At 37.0% G+C, this 16,187-nt stretch overlaps 3 protein-coding genes and 3 pseudogenes across 3 annotated transcripts; 4 read left to right on the top strand and 2 right to left on the bottom strand.

The window, feature by feature from the left end:
* Positions 1-194: 194 nt before the first annotated feature.
* On the bottom strand, positions 195-771 carry LOC147943591 (uncharacterized; annotated as a pseudogene).
* Positions 772-1,200: 429 nt separating this feature from the next.
* On the bottom strand, positions 1,201-2,249 carry LOC104789136 (uncharacterized). The gene is made up of 3 exons (XM_010514877.2): positions 1,714-2,249; positions 1,408-1,651; positions 1,201-1,323 (listed from the first exon to the last, which is right to left on the bottom strand). Exons 1-3 carry the CDS (start codon positions 2,247-2,249, stop codon positions 1,201-1,203), a joined length of 903 nt encoding a protein of 300 aa, XP_010513179.2.
* A 1,753-nt stretch (positions 2,250-4,002) lies between these two features.
* On the top strand, positions 4,003-4,639 carry LOC147943590 (mavicyanin pseudogene; annotated as a pseudogene).
* A 907-nt stretch (positions 4,640-5,546) lies between these two features.
* LOC147943589 (uncharacterized) lies at positions 5,547-5,936 on the top strand. Its single transcript, XM_087512285.1, has one exon. It carries the CDS (start codon positions 5,547-5,549, stop codon positions 5,934-5,936), a length of 390 nt encoding a protein of 129 aa, XP_087368411.1.
* Positions 5,937-8,773: 2,837 nt separating this feature from the next.
* Positions 8,774-9,778, top strand: LOC147943588 (mavicyanin pseudogene; annotated as a pseudogene).
* Positions 9,779-15,329: 5,551 nt separating this feature from the next.
* On the top strand, positions 15,330-15,941 carry LOC147943587 (uncharacterized). Its single transcript, XM_087512284.1, has one exon. It carries the CDS (start codon positions 15,330-15,332, stop codon positions 15,939-15,941), a length of 612 nt encoding a protein of 203 aa, XP_087368410.1.
* The last annotated feature ends 246 nt before the right edge of the window (positions 15,942-16,187 follow it).

Raw genomic sequence — 16,187 nt, 5'->3', positions numbered from 1 at the left:
ATCAATAACAAAAGACATCAATAAGGTTCCAAAAGACCAAAAGACATCAATAAGGTTCCAAAAAGACATCATTAAGAGTTAATCACAATAAGACCATACTTACAAAAACAGACCAGTCCTCCTTGTGATTCTCTTTCATGCCATTGCCAATTATCCTTCTACTCCTACTCGTACATCTCCTTGACGCGACACCATTAGTTCTCTTGAGTCAAAGTCCCTTGAGAAGGTTCACCTTGAGTAGCCTACATTTAAAACCAACAATCAGACTCATCCGAGCCAACAAAATCAAACCATATGATTATGTATAACACAAATCTAACATGTGTTGCATTTTTCTTCTGATTGAACCTACGGTTATGGTCAGCTGCACCACAAACCCCACAGTGCACGATCCTTTTCTTCTCTTTTGGTTTCTTCTTGGTAGGCGACTCATTAACCCCCTTCTTCCTCTTCTTGTCTGCCTTAGTAAATTCTCCCTCTTTGGAAGGTAGATTCTCCCTCTTTAGGAGGTGGTGCATGCACATCATCACCGCCAATAGAAGGCCAAAAGCGTGGACCTCTTAGTGGAATCAAGCCTTCGTTGTAATTCTGCTGCCATTTAAAGGTTCTGAACCATTCACACACATAATCTTCAGGTTCCAATGTTTTCTTAATTATAACTCCATATGCATGTTCACATGGGATTCCACATATTTGATACTTCATGCAGGTACACTTCATTGTTCTCAAACAGACTCGATGCTTGTCATAACCCAGCTGGACTTCATACATCCCATTTGTGGTAGCACTCAGAAGCTTTTTCATGTTCTTTAGCAAGGAACCGTTTGACATAAGGAGTACAAATCAAAACAATGTTAACGAATCAAAACAATGTTAACAAATCAAAACAATGCCTAACACACAAATCGAAATAACTAACCTTTGTGATCATGAGAAAGGGCAGATCGTTTAGCAATCCAAACCATGACAAGCTTTCTAACCATCTCTAACATAGCCACAAATGGTTTTTCTCTTGCCTTGTTGATGGTATTGTTGAAGGACTCTATGGAGTGGTTCTCAACACCTTCACAGTAATTTCCAAGCTTGTGAAAGGCCCTGCACCAAGTCTTTGGCTTTGTCTTCATGCACCTTTGAGTCGTATGCGTGGATCCTCTCCAAGTTTTGATCATATTCGGTGATGTTGTAGCTCCAAGCCAGATCCTAGAGATGTTTCTTCAAAAGCTTTTTACTAGGATGAATCTTCTTCAGGTTCCCATAAATGTGCCTAACACATTTTCGATGCTCCACCATTGGTAACTCTAACTCAATAGCTTTTATCAAACCCTGAAACAGAAACCGCATGATTATGCTACAACTTCATAAAACATAATTATGCTAGAGCTTAACAAATACAAACGGAACATATACCTTTTGCCGATATGACATAATAATGTAACCATCTCCATCTCCTAAGTCTAGATCAATCTTCAACCTATTCACAAACCATTGCAAATTATCTGTGTTCTCGACTTGAACAACGCTCCATGCTATTGGATAAATAGCATTGTCTGCATCTCTGCCTAATGTCGCTAATAACTGCCCTTTAATCTTTTCTTTTAAGAAGCACCCATCAACTCCTATTAGTGGCCTACAACTAGCTTTCCATGTTTTTCTAAGAAAATCAAAACAAACATAAAACTAGTTGAAGACATCCTCACTAGCATCATTCTTCACGGTATCAATATCCACACAGATCCTGGATTTGATTCCATAATCTCGGCACCATAATCTCGGAGACGTGCAAACTGAGTATCATACTCCAATGAGATCCATCCCAGTGCCTTTCTCCTAGAAGCTTGACATTGAGGCCTTGTAACTGATATCTTCCACTTCTCCATTACAATCTTTTCCATCTTGGCAGGCATGTAATACTCTGGTTCTTCCCTAATCTTATCAAGAAATATCCTAGCTATCACTGGGACCGAAAACATCGCACACTCTCCATTAGGGATACATATATGTTTATCCTTGTACAATGTAATCCTCCAGAAAGGATCATCACCGAGAGATGCAGCATACACTTGCCACCCACATTTCCCCTTAGCACCAATACATTTAAACCCGATTGCATCTCTATCATACCTGTATTGCTTCAGATTGGAACCTGTTAGCAGTGCATAGTCGGTGACACACTCCTTGAACGAGATTCCATTGTAGAATTTTTGGCCTTTATACATTATCCCATCACCATGAAGAATGGGTGTTCGCATTCTCACTTGACCATCTTCACGACCATCAGCCTCGTCGTCGGTTTCTGGGTACACATCGTGACGGATTGATTAACCATCTTCACGACCATCCCTCTGAGTCTATCTATGCCAACATGGACTCTTTGTTCTAAAGATTCCAACAGATTTTTTCGGCGGATATCTATCCATAGATTCTATGGTATATTTGGAAGGCTCAGAATGATAAACTTTTTAGTAATCTGGATTCTAACCCACTAGCAATTTTGTGCCTCGCCGAGGAAGAAACTAAGGGTTGGTTTTCGGCGTAGGATGATTCTTTGGGGGACCTTCCACAAGGTGGGTATCGACCGGGTTCTGGTTCTAGGGTAACCACAGATTTGGTGATTAATAGGTATGCAACCAGTTATCGATGTTTTGTGGATGGATCTTGGAAGGCGACCGACCAGTATGATGGTAGAAGATGGTACTGCATTTCCCCTACAGGGGACTCTCCCACTATGGGTGCAGCGAATCTCCGAAGGAGTCTTTTCCCCCTACATGTAGAGGTAGAAGCTCTAGTTTGAGCAATGCGGTGTATGATTGGAGCGGATAATCAGAATGTCGTCTTTCTTACTGATTGTTCTGACTTAGTGAAGATGGTGTCTTCGCCTACTAAGTGGGCTGCATTCAAGTCTTATTTGGATGAGATAGAAGTTGATAAGGATGAATTTATCTGTTTCTTTATAGTCTTCGTCCCCTGATCACGGACTGGTAAAGCGGATAAGCTAGTGCGTCATGCTAGAGTAGAAAGCATCAAATTACCTATGTTAACAATTTTCCTTCCAATTGGTTCGTTTAGCTGATCTTGTACTATGTTGACAAAAAAAATAAATATGTTTTCTGTATTTTGGATAAGAACATGACCTTTAGTTTTATTAATAAAAATCGTGTTTCTATTTTTATCTAGAAGCTATTAGCTATTAATAATATCTCATTAAATACAAAATTTGATCAAATTAAAATTTCATTTTTATATAAAATGATATATGATACGCAAGACTTCTAATAATGTTTTACATTTAGGTGTTTTAAAGTCATAAACCTAAAAATAATATTATAAGATTGGATTTTTTTTTAGATAGTATAATAACTTTTGAATCTTTTTATATAGATATATATTATTAACTATGTATAAAATATACACTTCGATCACGGTAAAAAAAAAAAATCTGGGGACCTTGACCAAGTCTTTGATAAGAAAAGATTAATAACAATATTTTGATTTTGTTTGAATCTCAGTTTTCTTTTTTTTGGTTCGGACTTGGGACTAATAATAAAACTTACATTAGTTTATCTTTTTAAATTTTAATCATGAATATAGATTATTTTAACTTTTAATTAAGAAGACTAAAGCTTTTGTTTTTTGGTCAACCTAAACCTTTTTTTTTAACAACAGGTTATTAGGAGTCAATTCTAGTAGGTTAGACAAAAAAAGGAAAATCAAACAAAAACACAATGCACAAATCAGTAACATATATATTGAATTGATCTTTTTATATGGAAAACGCCAATTAGAAAAGACCTTAAAAAATACATCACTAGGAAATAGGAATTATCAAAATATACTATATTTTTTTGGTTAAGAAAATATATAAAAATTGTCAACCCAATTTCTAAAGAGAAAAGGATTGTTTTAAACGAGACCTTAGGTCTCTATATAAACAACATAGCGCTCTCTTAACTTCTCACCAACCCAAACTCAAAACTTCATAAAATCTCTTACAAAGTTGTTTTCTTTAGTTTCTGGTTAATTCTCTTGTTTCAAACAACAATTCATCATGGCTTTGATCAAGAGCAACGTCTTCTTTACTTCTTTGCTGATTCTTGTTGCACTTTTTGGAGGTGCCATTGGAGGAACCGTTCACAAAGTTGGTGACTCCAAAGGATGGACGATTAGCGTTGATTACGATGCATGGGCATCTTCAAAAACTTTTCATGTTGGAGATTCTTTGGTCTTCGAATACACTAAAGATTTCCATGACGTCACTGAAGTCACTCACAATGATTTCAAGTTGTGTGAAGCATCTAAACCGCTTTCAAGATATCAGACCGGTTCTGATACCATCGCTCTAACCAAGCCAGGAATCCAACACTTCATATGCGGATTTCCTAGACATTGCAATTTTGGACAGAAGCTTCAAATCCATGTCTTACCAGCCTCATTAGGACCTGTCGCTGCTCCGGTTCCTCGACCGGTTCGATCACCAAGCTCTTCTTCGTCACGTTCACCGTTGGCTGATTCACCGGTTAACAGTGCTCCACAGTATCAGATGGGACCGTCACCAGCTCCACTTAGCGCAGCTACAAAGTCTAGCGTTTGGATCGGACTCTGCGTCCTTCCTTTACTTTCTCTAATTTTCATATTAGTTTGATAGATTCACAGACGTTTTGTCTTTTGGCTTTTGGTTCTACTTCTTAGTTTTATCAGTTCCGTACGTACGTTTGAGACTATGAGTTTTAAGTTTTTTTTTGTTCCTTGAGTGGTTTTGTTTACTTCAACATAACAAGCGACACCAATTTATTTTTGACTTCCGTATGTTCACATAAATTTCTATTTTTTTGGTAAATAATTTTGATATTACGTACAATTGCAAACTCGGCAAACAATTAGTTAATTATATATCATGCGTTATAAAGTGACTATACCAAATTTCCTAAATTGCAATAAATATATTTTGTTTCCTTGAAATAACTCTGTTTCCTGTGTTTTCCTTAAAAAACAGGACGTTTAATATTTATTAATAAAAATTGAGTTTCTATTTTTATCTAGAAGCTATTAATATTTGTAATCTCTCATTAAATACAAAATATGATCAAACTAAAATTTCATTGTTATATAAAATGTTGTATGATACGCAAGACTTCTAATAATGTTTTACGTTTAGGTGTTTTAAAATAATAAACCTAAAAATAATTATAATATTATAAGATTGGATTTGAAAATATTATTTAGATTGTACTTGGGAGTTCTCAATTCTATTCTAGTAGGTTAGACAAAAAAGGATAATCAAACTAAAACACGATGCGCAAATCAGTTAAATATATTGTACTGTATCTATCTTTTTATATGGAAAAGGGAAATTAAAAAGGGGACTTTAACAAAAAGATCATCACTAGGAATTATCAAAATATAATAAACATATCAAAAGTGTCAACTTCCTAAAGGGAAAAGGATAAGGATTGTTTTAAACGAGAGCTCGGGTCTATATAAACAACATAGTGCTCTCTTAACTTCTCACCAACACAAAACTCAAAACTTCATAAAAAGTTGTTTCCACGATGTCACTGAAGTCACTCACAATGATTTCAAGCTGTCAATCTACTAAACCGATAACGAGATACCAGACCGGCTCTGATACCATCATTCTAACCAAACCGGGACTCCAACACTTCATATGCGGATCTCCTAGTCACTGCGACTTGGGACAGAAGCTTCAAATCCATGTCTTACCGGCCTCATTAGGACCCGTCGCTGTTCCGGTTCCTGGACCGGTCCGATCACCAAGCTCTTCTTCGTCACCTTCACCGTTGGCTGATTCACCGGTTAACAGTGCTCCACATCAGTATCAGATGGGACCGTCACCAGCTCCACTTAGCGCAGCTTCAAAGTCTAGTGTTTGGATTGGACTCTGCGTCCTTCCTATACTTTCTCTTTTCATATTAGTTTGATAGATTCTCAGCCGTTTGTCTTTTGGTTCTACTTCTTACTTTTATCAATTCGGTACGAACGTTTGAGATTATGACTTTTAAGTTTTTTTTTTGTTCCTTGAGTGGTTTTGTTTACTTCAACATAAATAGTGATACAATTCCCTTTTAACTTCCTTATGCTTACATAAATTACTATTTTTTGGTAAACAATTTTGATATTGCAGTTGCAAACTCGGTAAACAATTATATATCATGCGTTATAAAGAAAACAAAGTATTTATGAATGATGAAAAAATGGGCAATATAGATATTAGTCCGTAACAGTCTAACAAGCATGCCATACATTGCAACAAACTACATAGTTCTTATACTTAAGCACGCAAAAAAATTATTAGCTGATGTGAAGTCTATAGAATGAGGCAAGGGTAAAGTGGTTTTATCAATGTGATTGGTCTACTTAAAAGTCTTTATTCATTTCTAAGAATATAAACAATTAAGATAGTGAATTATCTATATCACTTGGGCTTGATTGGTTCTCCCGCAAACCACTTAGCTTTTCTATCACCCAAGGTACTAAGATTGATGATTATAATTCCAAATTAGATTAGAAGATATTTTCCAAGTAGATAATATTTATAAAAACTAATTAATAAGATAATATAATATTTTATTAAAATCCCAAAATTGCCTTGTAATGATAGGAACACGTCTCTCCAAAGGTACGCATTTGGACTTTAGAGTCTCTTCGACCGAGAAGATACAGTCAACAAGTTTTTTAGCTGATTGTCGCCCATGAAACTTGATAGAGAGCGGAAACTTAATTAACAGATGAGAACTCTAGATCTCTGGGAGAACTCGGATTCACGAATGGATCTTGCTTAGAACGCCAAGACTTGACGAAGAAGCAATAGGGATAGGGTCGAGATATCGACGTGGTTTTGCAAGTCTTCCTTGCAGGGCTTGAACACAAGCTCTTAGGGTTGAGAGTCCTCCTCTCTAGGCTTTAGGCAAAGTTATTTTAAAACTTATTTATTCAATAATCAATAGTTACATACAAAACAGTCTCACGACTCCTTAAATAAGAAGATCACAAAAGAAAACCCTAGGTTAATTAAGAAGCTAATCTAAATGTATAAAGTACGAAATCCAAAACGGAAAATAGTAAAGAGGCCTGATCACAACGAGACTCATGGGAGGCGTGATCAAAGCAAAGATGCGCTGCATCAAAACTCCGGAAGTCCAAGCTTTAACCCCTGCTCCCACTGCAAATCGTCATGCTGCCATGCTGGTCAACGATAGCGAAAGGATTGTCTCCAATATCAGATTCTTCTTGTGGCTGGACATTGACGTGCACAGGAAGATTACGTTGCAGGGCGAGAGCTTCCACCGCCTTTGCCAACTGCTGGATCTGTTCTTGTAGACGCGTGATTTCAGTGTCTGTCGCCACAGGTCAGGCCATGGCGTAGTGTTCCAAAGATGCTGAATATCGAAACATATTTACTTATAGGGTTCAAAATGTAGGGTTTTAGTCGATCTAATTAGACTTTGGAAACAAGTTTAGTTGCCACGAAGTTATACTAAACAATTAATCTCAATAAAAATACGTTGGTTGCAACGAGAATTTTTAGTGACTATACCAAATTTCCAAAATTGCAGTAAATATATTTCTTTTCTCTTTTTTTGTCAACCAGTAAATATATTTCTTTTGCTTGAAAGAACTCTGTTTTCTGTATTTTGGATAAGAACATAATTTATTTTATTATAACTAATACAATATTGATTTTCTTATATAAGTGATGATAATTAAACTATAGATTCAATAGGAAAGAGAGAGAATTTTTTTTTTAGAAAACACAAGGTTGGCTTATTCTTCTTCTTCTTCATTTTGGGTTTTAAGGTTTCCATATTTGACATGCATTGGCCAGTGCCATCATTATATTTTTGAGAATAGATTGATTTTGAGAATATTTGTTTTAGGGACAATAGATAATATTTTTTTTATCTTAGCTTTATATTAAAGTGTGAGTTAAATTTATATGATTAAATGGATTTTATTTGTGGTTTAATTGGAAATATTTTTTTCAGTTTTATATTAAAGTATGAGTTAAACTTATATGATTGAGTGTGTTTTAGTTGTGGTTTAATTGCATTTTTTCAGTTTTATATTAAATTGTGAGTTAAATGTATATGACAAAATGTGTTTTATTTATTGTTCAATAGGAAATTTTTTTTGTTTGTTTAAAAACTGAAAAAAATGAATATGAACAAATATGAAGTCAACATTTTAATGCATGACAATAATTTTGAATGTTTTGTTTGTTAACCTTAAATACAATCTAAAATTTGTTAAAAAGTAATATATGTGGTTTACCGACAGTTAAGATGTTTTAAAAAACTTGGTTATAGCCATTTGTAACCTATACACAAACTTTAATGCAAATTATAGGATTTTGAATATATAATTTTAAATTATTAATTTTTGTTTAATGAAATTAGATTATATTCAAAATTATAAAAATAAGGATGCGTGGACACATGTCAATTATGTTGAATGTCAAATATCACATTCTCATGCAAAGTTTTAGGAAAACCTTACTTTATTATATAAGATAGGAAATTGAATATATAATTTTAAATTATTAATTTTTGTTTAATGAAATTGGATTATATTCAAAATTATAAAAATAAGGATGACTGGATATATGTCAATTATGTAAAATGCCAAATATCACATTCTCATGCAAAATTTTTGGAAAACCTTACCTTATTATATAAGATATATTGTATATATCTTTTTATATGGAAAACGGCAATTAGAAAAGACCTTAACAAATACATCACTAGGAAATAGGAATTAGTCCAAAATATATTATATTTTGTGGTTAAGAAAACATATAAAACTTGTCAACCCAATTCCTAAAGAGAAAAGGATTGTTTTAAACTCTATATAAACAACATAGCGCTCTCTTAACTTCTCACCAACCCAAACTCAAAACTTCATAAAATCTCTTACAAAGTTGTTTTCTTTAATTGCTGGTTAATTCTCTTGTTTCGAACAACAATTCATCATGGCTTTGATCAAAAGCAACGTCTTCTTTACTTTGCTGATTCTTGTTGCACTTTTTGGAGGTGCCATTGGAAGAACCGTTCACAAAGTGGGTGACTCCAAAGGATGGACGATTAGCGTTGATTACGATGCATGGGCATCTTCAAAAACTTTTCATGTGGGAGACTCTTTGGTCTTCGAATACACTAAAGGTTCCCATGACGTCACTGAAGTCACTCACAATGATTTTCAGCTGTGTGAAACGTCTAACCCGCTAACAAAATATGAGACCGGGTCTGATACCATCGTTCTAACCAAGCCAGGACTCCAACAATTCATATGCGGAATTCCTAGTCACTGCGACTTTGGACAGAAGCTTCAAATCCATGTCTTACCGGCCTCATTAGGACCCATCGCTGCTCCGGTACCTGGACCGGTCCGATCACCAAGCTCTTCTTCGTCACGTTCACCGTTGGCTGATTCACCGGTTAAGAGTGCTCCACAGTATCAGATGGGACCGTCACCAGCTCCACTTAGCGCAGCTACAAAGTCTAGTGTTTGGATCGGACTCTGCGTCCTTCCTTTACTTTCTCTAATTTTCACATTAGTTTGATAGATTCACAGACGTTTTGTCTTTTGGCTTTTGGTTCAACTTCTTAGTTTTATCAGTTCCGTACGTACGTTTGAGACTATGAGTTTTAAGTTTTTTTTGTTCCTTGAGTGGTTTTGTTTACTTCAACATAGCAAGCGACACAATTTCTTTTTAACTTCCCTATGTTCACATAAATTTCTATTTTTTTGGTAAATAATTTTGATATTACGTACAATTACAAACTCGGCAAACAATTAGTTAATTATATATCATGCGTTATAAAGTGACTATACCAAATTTCCTAAATTGCAATAAATATATTTTGTTTCCTTGAGATAACTCTGTTTCCTGTGTTTTTCTGTAAAAACAGGACGTTTAATATTTATTAATAAAAATTGAGTTTCTATTTTTATCTAGAACTATTAATATTTGTAATCTCTCATTAAATACAAAATTTGATCAAACAAAGATTTCATTGTTATATAAAATGTTGTATGATACGCAAGACTTCTAATAATGTTTTACGTTTAGGTGTTTTAAAATAATAAACCTAAAAATAATTATAATATTATAAGATTGGATTTGAAAATATTATTTAGATAATATACTAACTTGAATATTTTCTTTACTATTTTAAATAGATATGTACTAGATTTGAACCTGTGCTAGAGCACGGGTTGAAATTTCTTTTATTTATATTATAATTTTAGAATAAAATATAATTTATATGATTGTTTTTAAAAGTTTTTTGGATAAAATATTATGCAAGAAAATTATATGCTAAATATGATAGCTTGAAAAAACATCTATTTTGTAAGTTTTATATTGTTAATTTTGTAATTTAATGTATGAGAAATGGTTATATTTGTTGTTTGTTTTTATTTTAATTTTTGAACATGTTTGGTGAAAGTGTTTTAATATGATTTATGCTTAAGTAAGATTTTATTTTTAACTGCACAGTAAGATCTCTTAAGTGTAATAAATTGCCAAGATTTTTTTTTTTAATGCCTAACAATAAATATTTTGTAACAATAAATGGAATACTAAAGATTTTATTTTGTAAATTGTATAAACCATTGGAATATTCTCTTTAAGAGAATTCTTTGGGATATTCTTAAGTGTATTCAAATTCATAGCCCACGGATTGACCAATTAATGTAAAACCTTTTTTGTAAGCAATCTATATTTAATCTATAACCTATTTTGTAACCAACTTATAAAAATTATATAGTCTACAAAAAAAGTTGTGTACTTTTGTTTTATTATATAGGGGATTATTAACTATATGTATAAAATATATATTTTGATCACGACAAAAAAAATACCTCGACCAAGTCTTTGATAAGAAAGGATCGATAACAATACAGTATTTTGATTTTGTTTGGATCTCAATTTTTGTTTTTTGGTTTTCGGTTCGGATTTGGAAGGAACAATAAAACTTACATCATTTTCAGTTTATCTTTTTAATCACATTATGTCTGTTTTAGCTTTTAATTAAGAAATTTAAGTTATGATTATCATGCAGGGTGTTAAGGCGGTGCCGACTTAGCTGATGATTTTCCTTTTACTTTATTCTGCAGTTTTCTATTTTTAACATTACAAATTGGTATTTTTCCTTTAATTTTAGCTATAGTATAATGGGAACTTTACAATTCTTAGAAGGGTTAGATCTTTGATTATTCTCTATATAAGAGAATCGGTTCTTTGAATGTAAAACAACTTTCATTGATTTAATAAAAAACAGAGCTTTAAAACTCTTTCTCTCTTGTCTTCGGCTAGAACAGAGGTTCTCAACGAGTTCAAGAATGCTTATTCGTTTGGGTATTCAGAGACTAAACAATCGAATTTGCTTTACTATCCTTGCGCTACTCCAGTTGGCATCAGATTCCAACACTTTGATTCCTCAATCAAGGTTTGGTCCTGTGTGTGTGTTCTTCCTTCGACGATGGCTCCCCGCAAACCTACGATTGAAGACCACCAAACTGAGTTCCGTGAAACCTTGGAGAACTTCACGAACAATTTGCACAATGCTCTTCAACACACCATCGAAGCTGCGTTGACGACGGTGTTTCAGAATCAACCAAGGGTTCGTCGTGAGAGACAAGCGGAAGTTGACAAGGACGACATGGATCTTCATGAAAACCTCTTCGCTGTTCCGGTACGTCAAGATGAACAACGTCAGCTCCGTCATCGTAACAACAACGACGACATCGTTGTCCACAACAACCATGGGTCTCATAGATGGGATTCTGGTTTTAAGTTGGATATTCCAGAATTTTCTGGCACGACCAAAGCTGAAGAATTTATCGATTGGCTCAACATTGTGGAAGAGGTGTTGGACTTTAAGAAGTTCCTGATGGTGATCGATTCTCGCTAGTGGCAAAAAGGTTCAAAGGTCGGGCCATGGCTATTGACCATGAACCATTCTAGACTTGGCCGTACGGTACGGACGTCCGTACAATCTTGTGATAAGGCCGAGCCTCTTAGGGACACAAGGAGAGGAGAAGGAACGAAGTCCATTAAAGCCCATCATGTGATCGAGAAGCTTCTATTAAAGCCGTTAGGGAGAAGAGAGAACCGATCACGTGTGGGCAAGTTGACTTAGGAGACGTCACTATCAAGCTTGGGAACGCTTCCCTCTCTCTCTTAATGTCTCTTTCACTTGTTTCTATTTTGGTAAGGAGGTCGCCCTAGTTGGCCTCCCTATTTAAACTTGTAGTCACATGTTGTAAAACACACACTTATGGAATCATATATTTTCTTATTCCCATTGCCGACTTTTCTCTATTTCTCATAACAAAGCTGGGTATTCACTATTAACATCTAGCTGGGTATTCACTATTAAATATCTTAGCACTGGAGAGATTAAGCGCTACAAAGCCCGCTTGGTCGCACGCGGCTTCACTCAAACCTATGGACTTGACTATACGGACACCTTTGCTCCGGTGGCCAAACTCCATACAGTCCGGGTCGTCTTGTCCTTGGCCACTAACCTCTCTTGGGAGCTCTGTCAAATGGACGTCAAGAACGCCTTTCTTCAGGGGGATCTGACCGAGGAAGTCTACATGCATCCTCCATCGGGTTTAAAGCACATTGTTGCTCCGGGTAAAGTTCTCCGGCTCCACAAGGCAATCTACGGTCTCAAGCAATCTCCAAGGGCGTGGTACCACAAGCTCAGCTCTACCCTACGCACGACTGGTTTCAAGCGCTCTGAGGCTGATCATACGCTGTTCACTCTCTGCACCAACGGTGGCCGAGTCGTCGTTCTCGTCTATGTCGATGACATTATTATCACCAGTGATGATAAGGAGGGTATTTGTACCACTAAGGCTCTTCTTAACTCTACTTTTGATATTAAAGATTTGGGTGAACTTAAATACTTCCTTGGGATAGAAATCTCTCGCTCTCCGGAGAGATTGTTTCTTTCTCAAAGGAAGTATACACTTGACCTTTTACATGAGACAGGTAAGATGGGAGCCAAACCGGTGTCGATGCCACTTGAGGAAGGTTACCAGGTCAAGCGAAAGGGGGAGAAGCCAACACCCGGTGCTCCAGTTAACAAGTCGCACGAGCCATATGAAAATGTGGGATGCTACCGTAGGTTGGTGGGCAAACTTATCTATCTCACGATCACGAGGCCGGACATATGCTATTTGGTCAACCAAGTTAGCCAACACATGAAGGCTCCAACGAACTTTGACTGGCAAACACTCGAGCGGATCCTATGTTATCTCAAGGGCAGTCCGGGGCGAGACATCTAGCTGGGAAAGAATGATAACACTGAACTTGTTGGTTACTGTGACAATGACTACGCGGGTGATACAATTGACAGGAGATCCACGACAGGGTATTGCACGTTCGTTGGAGGAAACCTAGTAACCTGGAAGTCGAAGAAACAAAAGGTTGTATCTCAATCAAGTGCCGAGTCGGAATATAGGGCTATGAAGAAGCTCACCAACGAGCTCACATGGCTCAAAGGTCTCCTCAAAGATCTCGGAGTGGAGTCTGAGCAACCAATCACCATGCCTTGTGACAATAAGGCGGCAATACACATAGCAACCAACTCGGTCTTCCATGAAAGAACCAAACATATCGAGGTAGATTGTCATAAAGTGCGAGAAAAGATCGAGGAAGGTGTAGTCCTACCTTGTTACACGCCAAGCAAGGATCAGTTAGCGGACATTTTCACGAAGGCCACTAGTCCTCAGATTTGCGAATATATCTCCAGCAAACTTGGGCTAGTAGATCCCACACATCCATGAGAAACTCCTCTAATCCGTGGGGATCATACTCTTTTCCTTAACTTGGTTTTGTCCCATGCGGTTTTCCAAGTTGAGGTTTTTAACGAGGTGATCCTTCACGGGTTCCAAGCTTAGCCGTTTCACTTGGCTAAGCTTGAGGGGGAGTATTGACCATGAACCATTCTAGACTTGGCCGTACGGTACGGACGTCCGTACAATCTTGTGATAAGGTCGAGCCTCTTAGGGACACAAGGAGAGGAGAAGGAACGAAGTCCATCAAAACCCATCATGTGATCGAGAAGCTTCTATTAGAGCCGTTAGGGAGAAGAGAGAACCGATCACGTGTGGGCAAGTTGACTTAGGAGACGTCACTATCAAGCTTGGGAACACTTCCCTCTCTCTCTTAATGTCTCTTTCACTTGTTTCTATTTTGGTAAGGAGGTCGCCCTAGTTGGCCTCCCTATTTAAACTTGTAGTCACATGTTGTAAAACACACACTTATGGAATCATATCTTTTCTTATTCTCATTGCCGACTTTTCTCTATTTCTCATTACTCTTTTCTTCATCACTCTCTTTCACTTAAATCCCAACAATGGCTTGGTGGACTCAGCTCAAAGAATCTCGTCGCAATTTCAGCAAATCAAAAATTGATTCTTGGGAGAAGATGAAGAAACATATGCGTCGTAGCTTTCTCCCGTATAACTATGAGCGGACATTATATACGAAGCTTCAAAATTTGCGTCAAGGCTCAAGAACAGTGGATGAATACGCCTCTGATTTTTTTGAGATGGTTGCTCGTACGACACTGGTCGAGACAGAGGAGCAGCTTGTCTCTCGTTTTCTTGGTGGACTTCGGACTCAACTCCAAATTCCTTTGCAACAGTTCAATCCCACTTCTGTTTCTGAAGCACATCAAAGAGCGTTGGGCATGAAGCTTCAATACAAGTCTCCTTGGACGTCTTCGTCGTCTTGGTCTCATTTATTGCCACAAGCTGCGAATGACACTGCTGTTGGAAGACACTGCTGTTGCTTCCAACACCGACCCTTCTTCATCGTCACGTTCTACGTTACCAAAGTCAACCTTTCCGTCAGATTCAATTGCTGCATCTCTCCAACCACGAACAGGTGCTTTGCGATGTTATAGTTGTGGTGAATCTGGTCATCGATAGACTGCTTGTCCCAACCAAAATCGACGAGGTTTGCTAGCCCACGATATAGAAGTTGCTGATGAACCTCAGTTTGATGATTCCGGTTCCGAGTCTCAAGATCAGATGGAGGAACTAATTTCTGGTGATACAGGTGTTAGTTTGGTTCTTCGTCGCAATTGTTTGCTACCAAAAGCTCTGAATGAATCATGGTTAAGGTCTGCATTATTTCGTTCTACCTGCACTATTAATGGGAAAATTTGCAAGCTGATTATCGACTCTGGGAGCTGCACTAATGTTATTTCTCGTGAAGCAGTTCGTAAATTGGGCTTAAAACCAAACCACATCATTCTCCTTTCAAGCTTGCATGGTTAAACAATGGGAATGAAATGAACGTCTCGCGTCAAGCTTTGGTGACATTCTCTATCGGTTCTTACAAGGATGAGGTTGTTTGTGCTATATTGCCAATGGATGCTTGTCATATTTTATTAGGACGTCCTTGGCAGTTTGATCGGGATGTTCACCATAAAGGACGTACTAACTCTTATAGTTTCTCTTTTGAAGATCGCACCGTTATGTTTCTCCCTTCTAAAGAAGATATTGAGTCTTCACTTCCTTCTTGTGTGGCTGAGGATGCTATCACCACATCTAAAGGGTTGACATCTTTGTTGCTTGTTCCTAAAGCAACTTTTGAGTCGCAGTTATCTGAAACAGATACCGTGTGGGCTTTAGTGACAACTCCAACAACTCCGACCCCTAGCATGCAGTCTTCTGAACCTTCTTTGCCCTTCCAAGGTTTGCTACAAGAATTCAATGATGTTTTTCCCACTGATTTGCCTCGTGATTTACCACCATTACGTGACATCCAACATCGTATCGACTTCGTTCCAAATGTTGTACTCTCTAACCAACCCCATTACCGTATGAGTCCACAAGAACATGAGGATTTGCGTCGTCAAGTGGAAGATCTTTGGCTAAAGGGTATGTTCGTGAAAGTTTAAGTCCAATTGTGGTTCCGGCTTTGCTTATTCCAAAAATACGGTTCATGGAGAATGTGTGTTAATAGCCGCGTAATTAACAAAATCACGGTGCGTTATCGATTTCCGATTCCTTGTCTTGATGACTTACTTGATCAGATTGAACACGCTTCTATTTTTTCCAAGTTGGATTTAAAGAGTGGTTATCATCAAATTCGGATAAATCCTGGGGACGAATGGAAGACGGCTTTTAAAACTCGAGAGGGTCTC

Source organism: Camelina sativa, chromosome 5 (assembly GCF_030686135.1).
Source record: "Camelina sativa cultivar CO46 ecotype springtype chromosome 5, ASM3068613v1".
Classification (NCBI taxonomy): Eukaryota; Viridiplantae; Streptophyta; class Magnoliopsida; order Brassicales; family Brassicaceae; genus Camelina; species Camelina sativa.
This window is presented reverse-complemented; position numbering and strand designations above follow the sequence as displayed.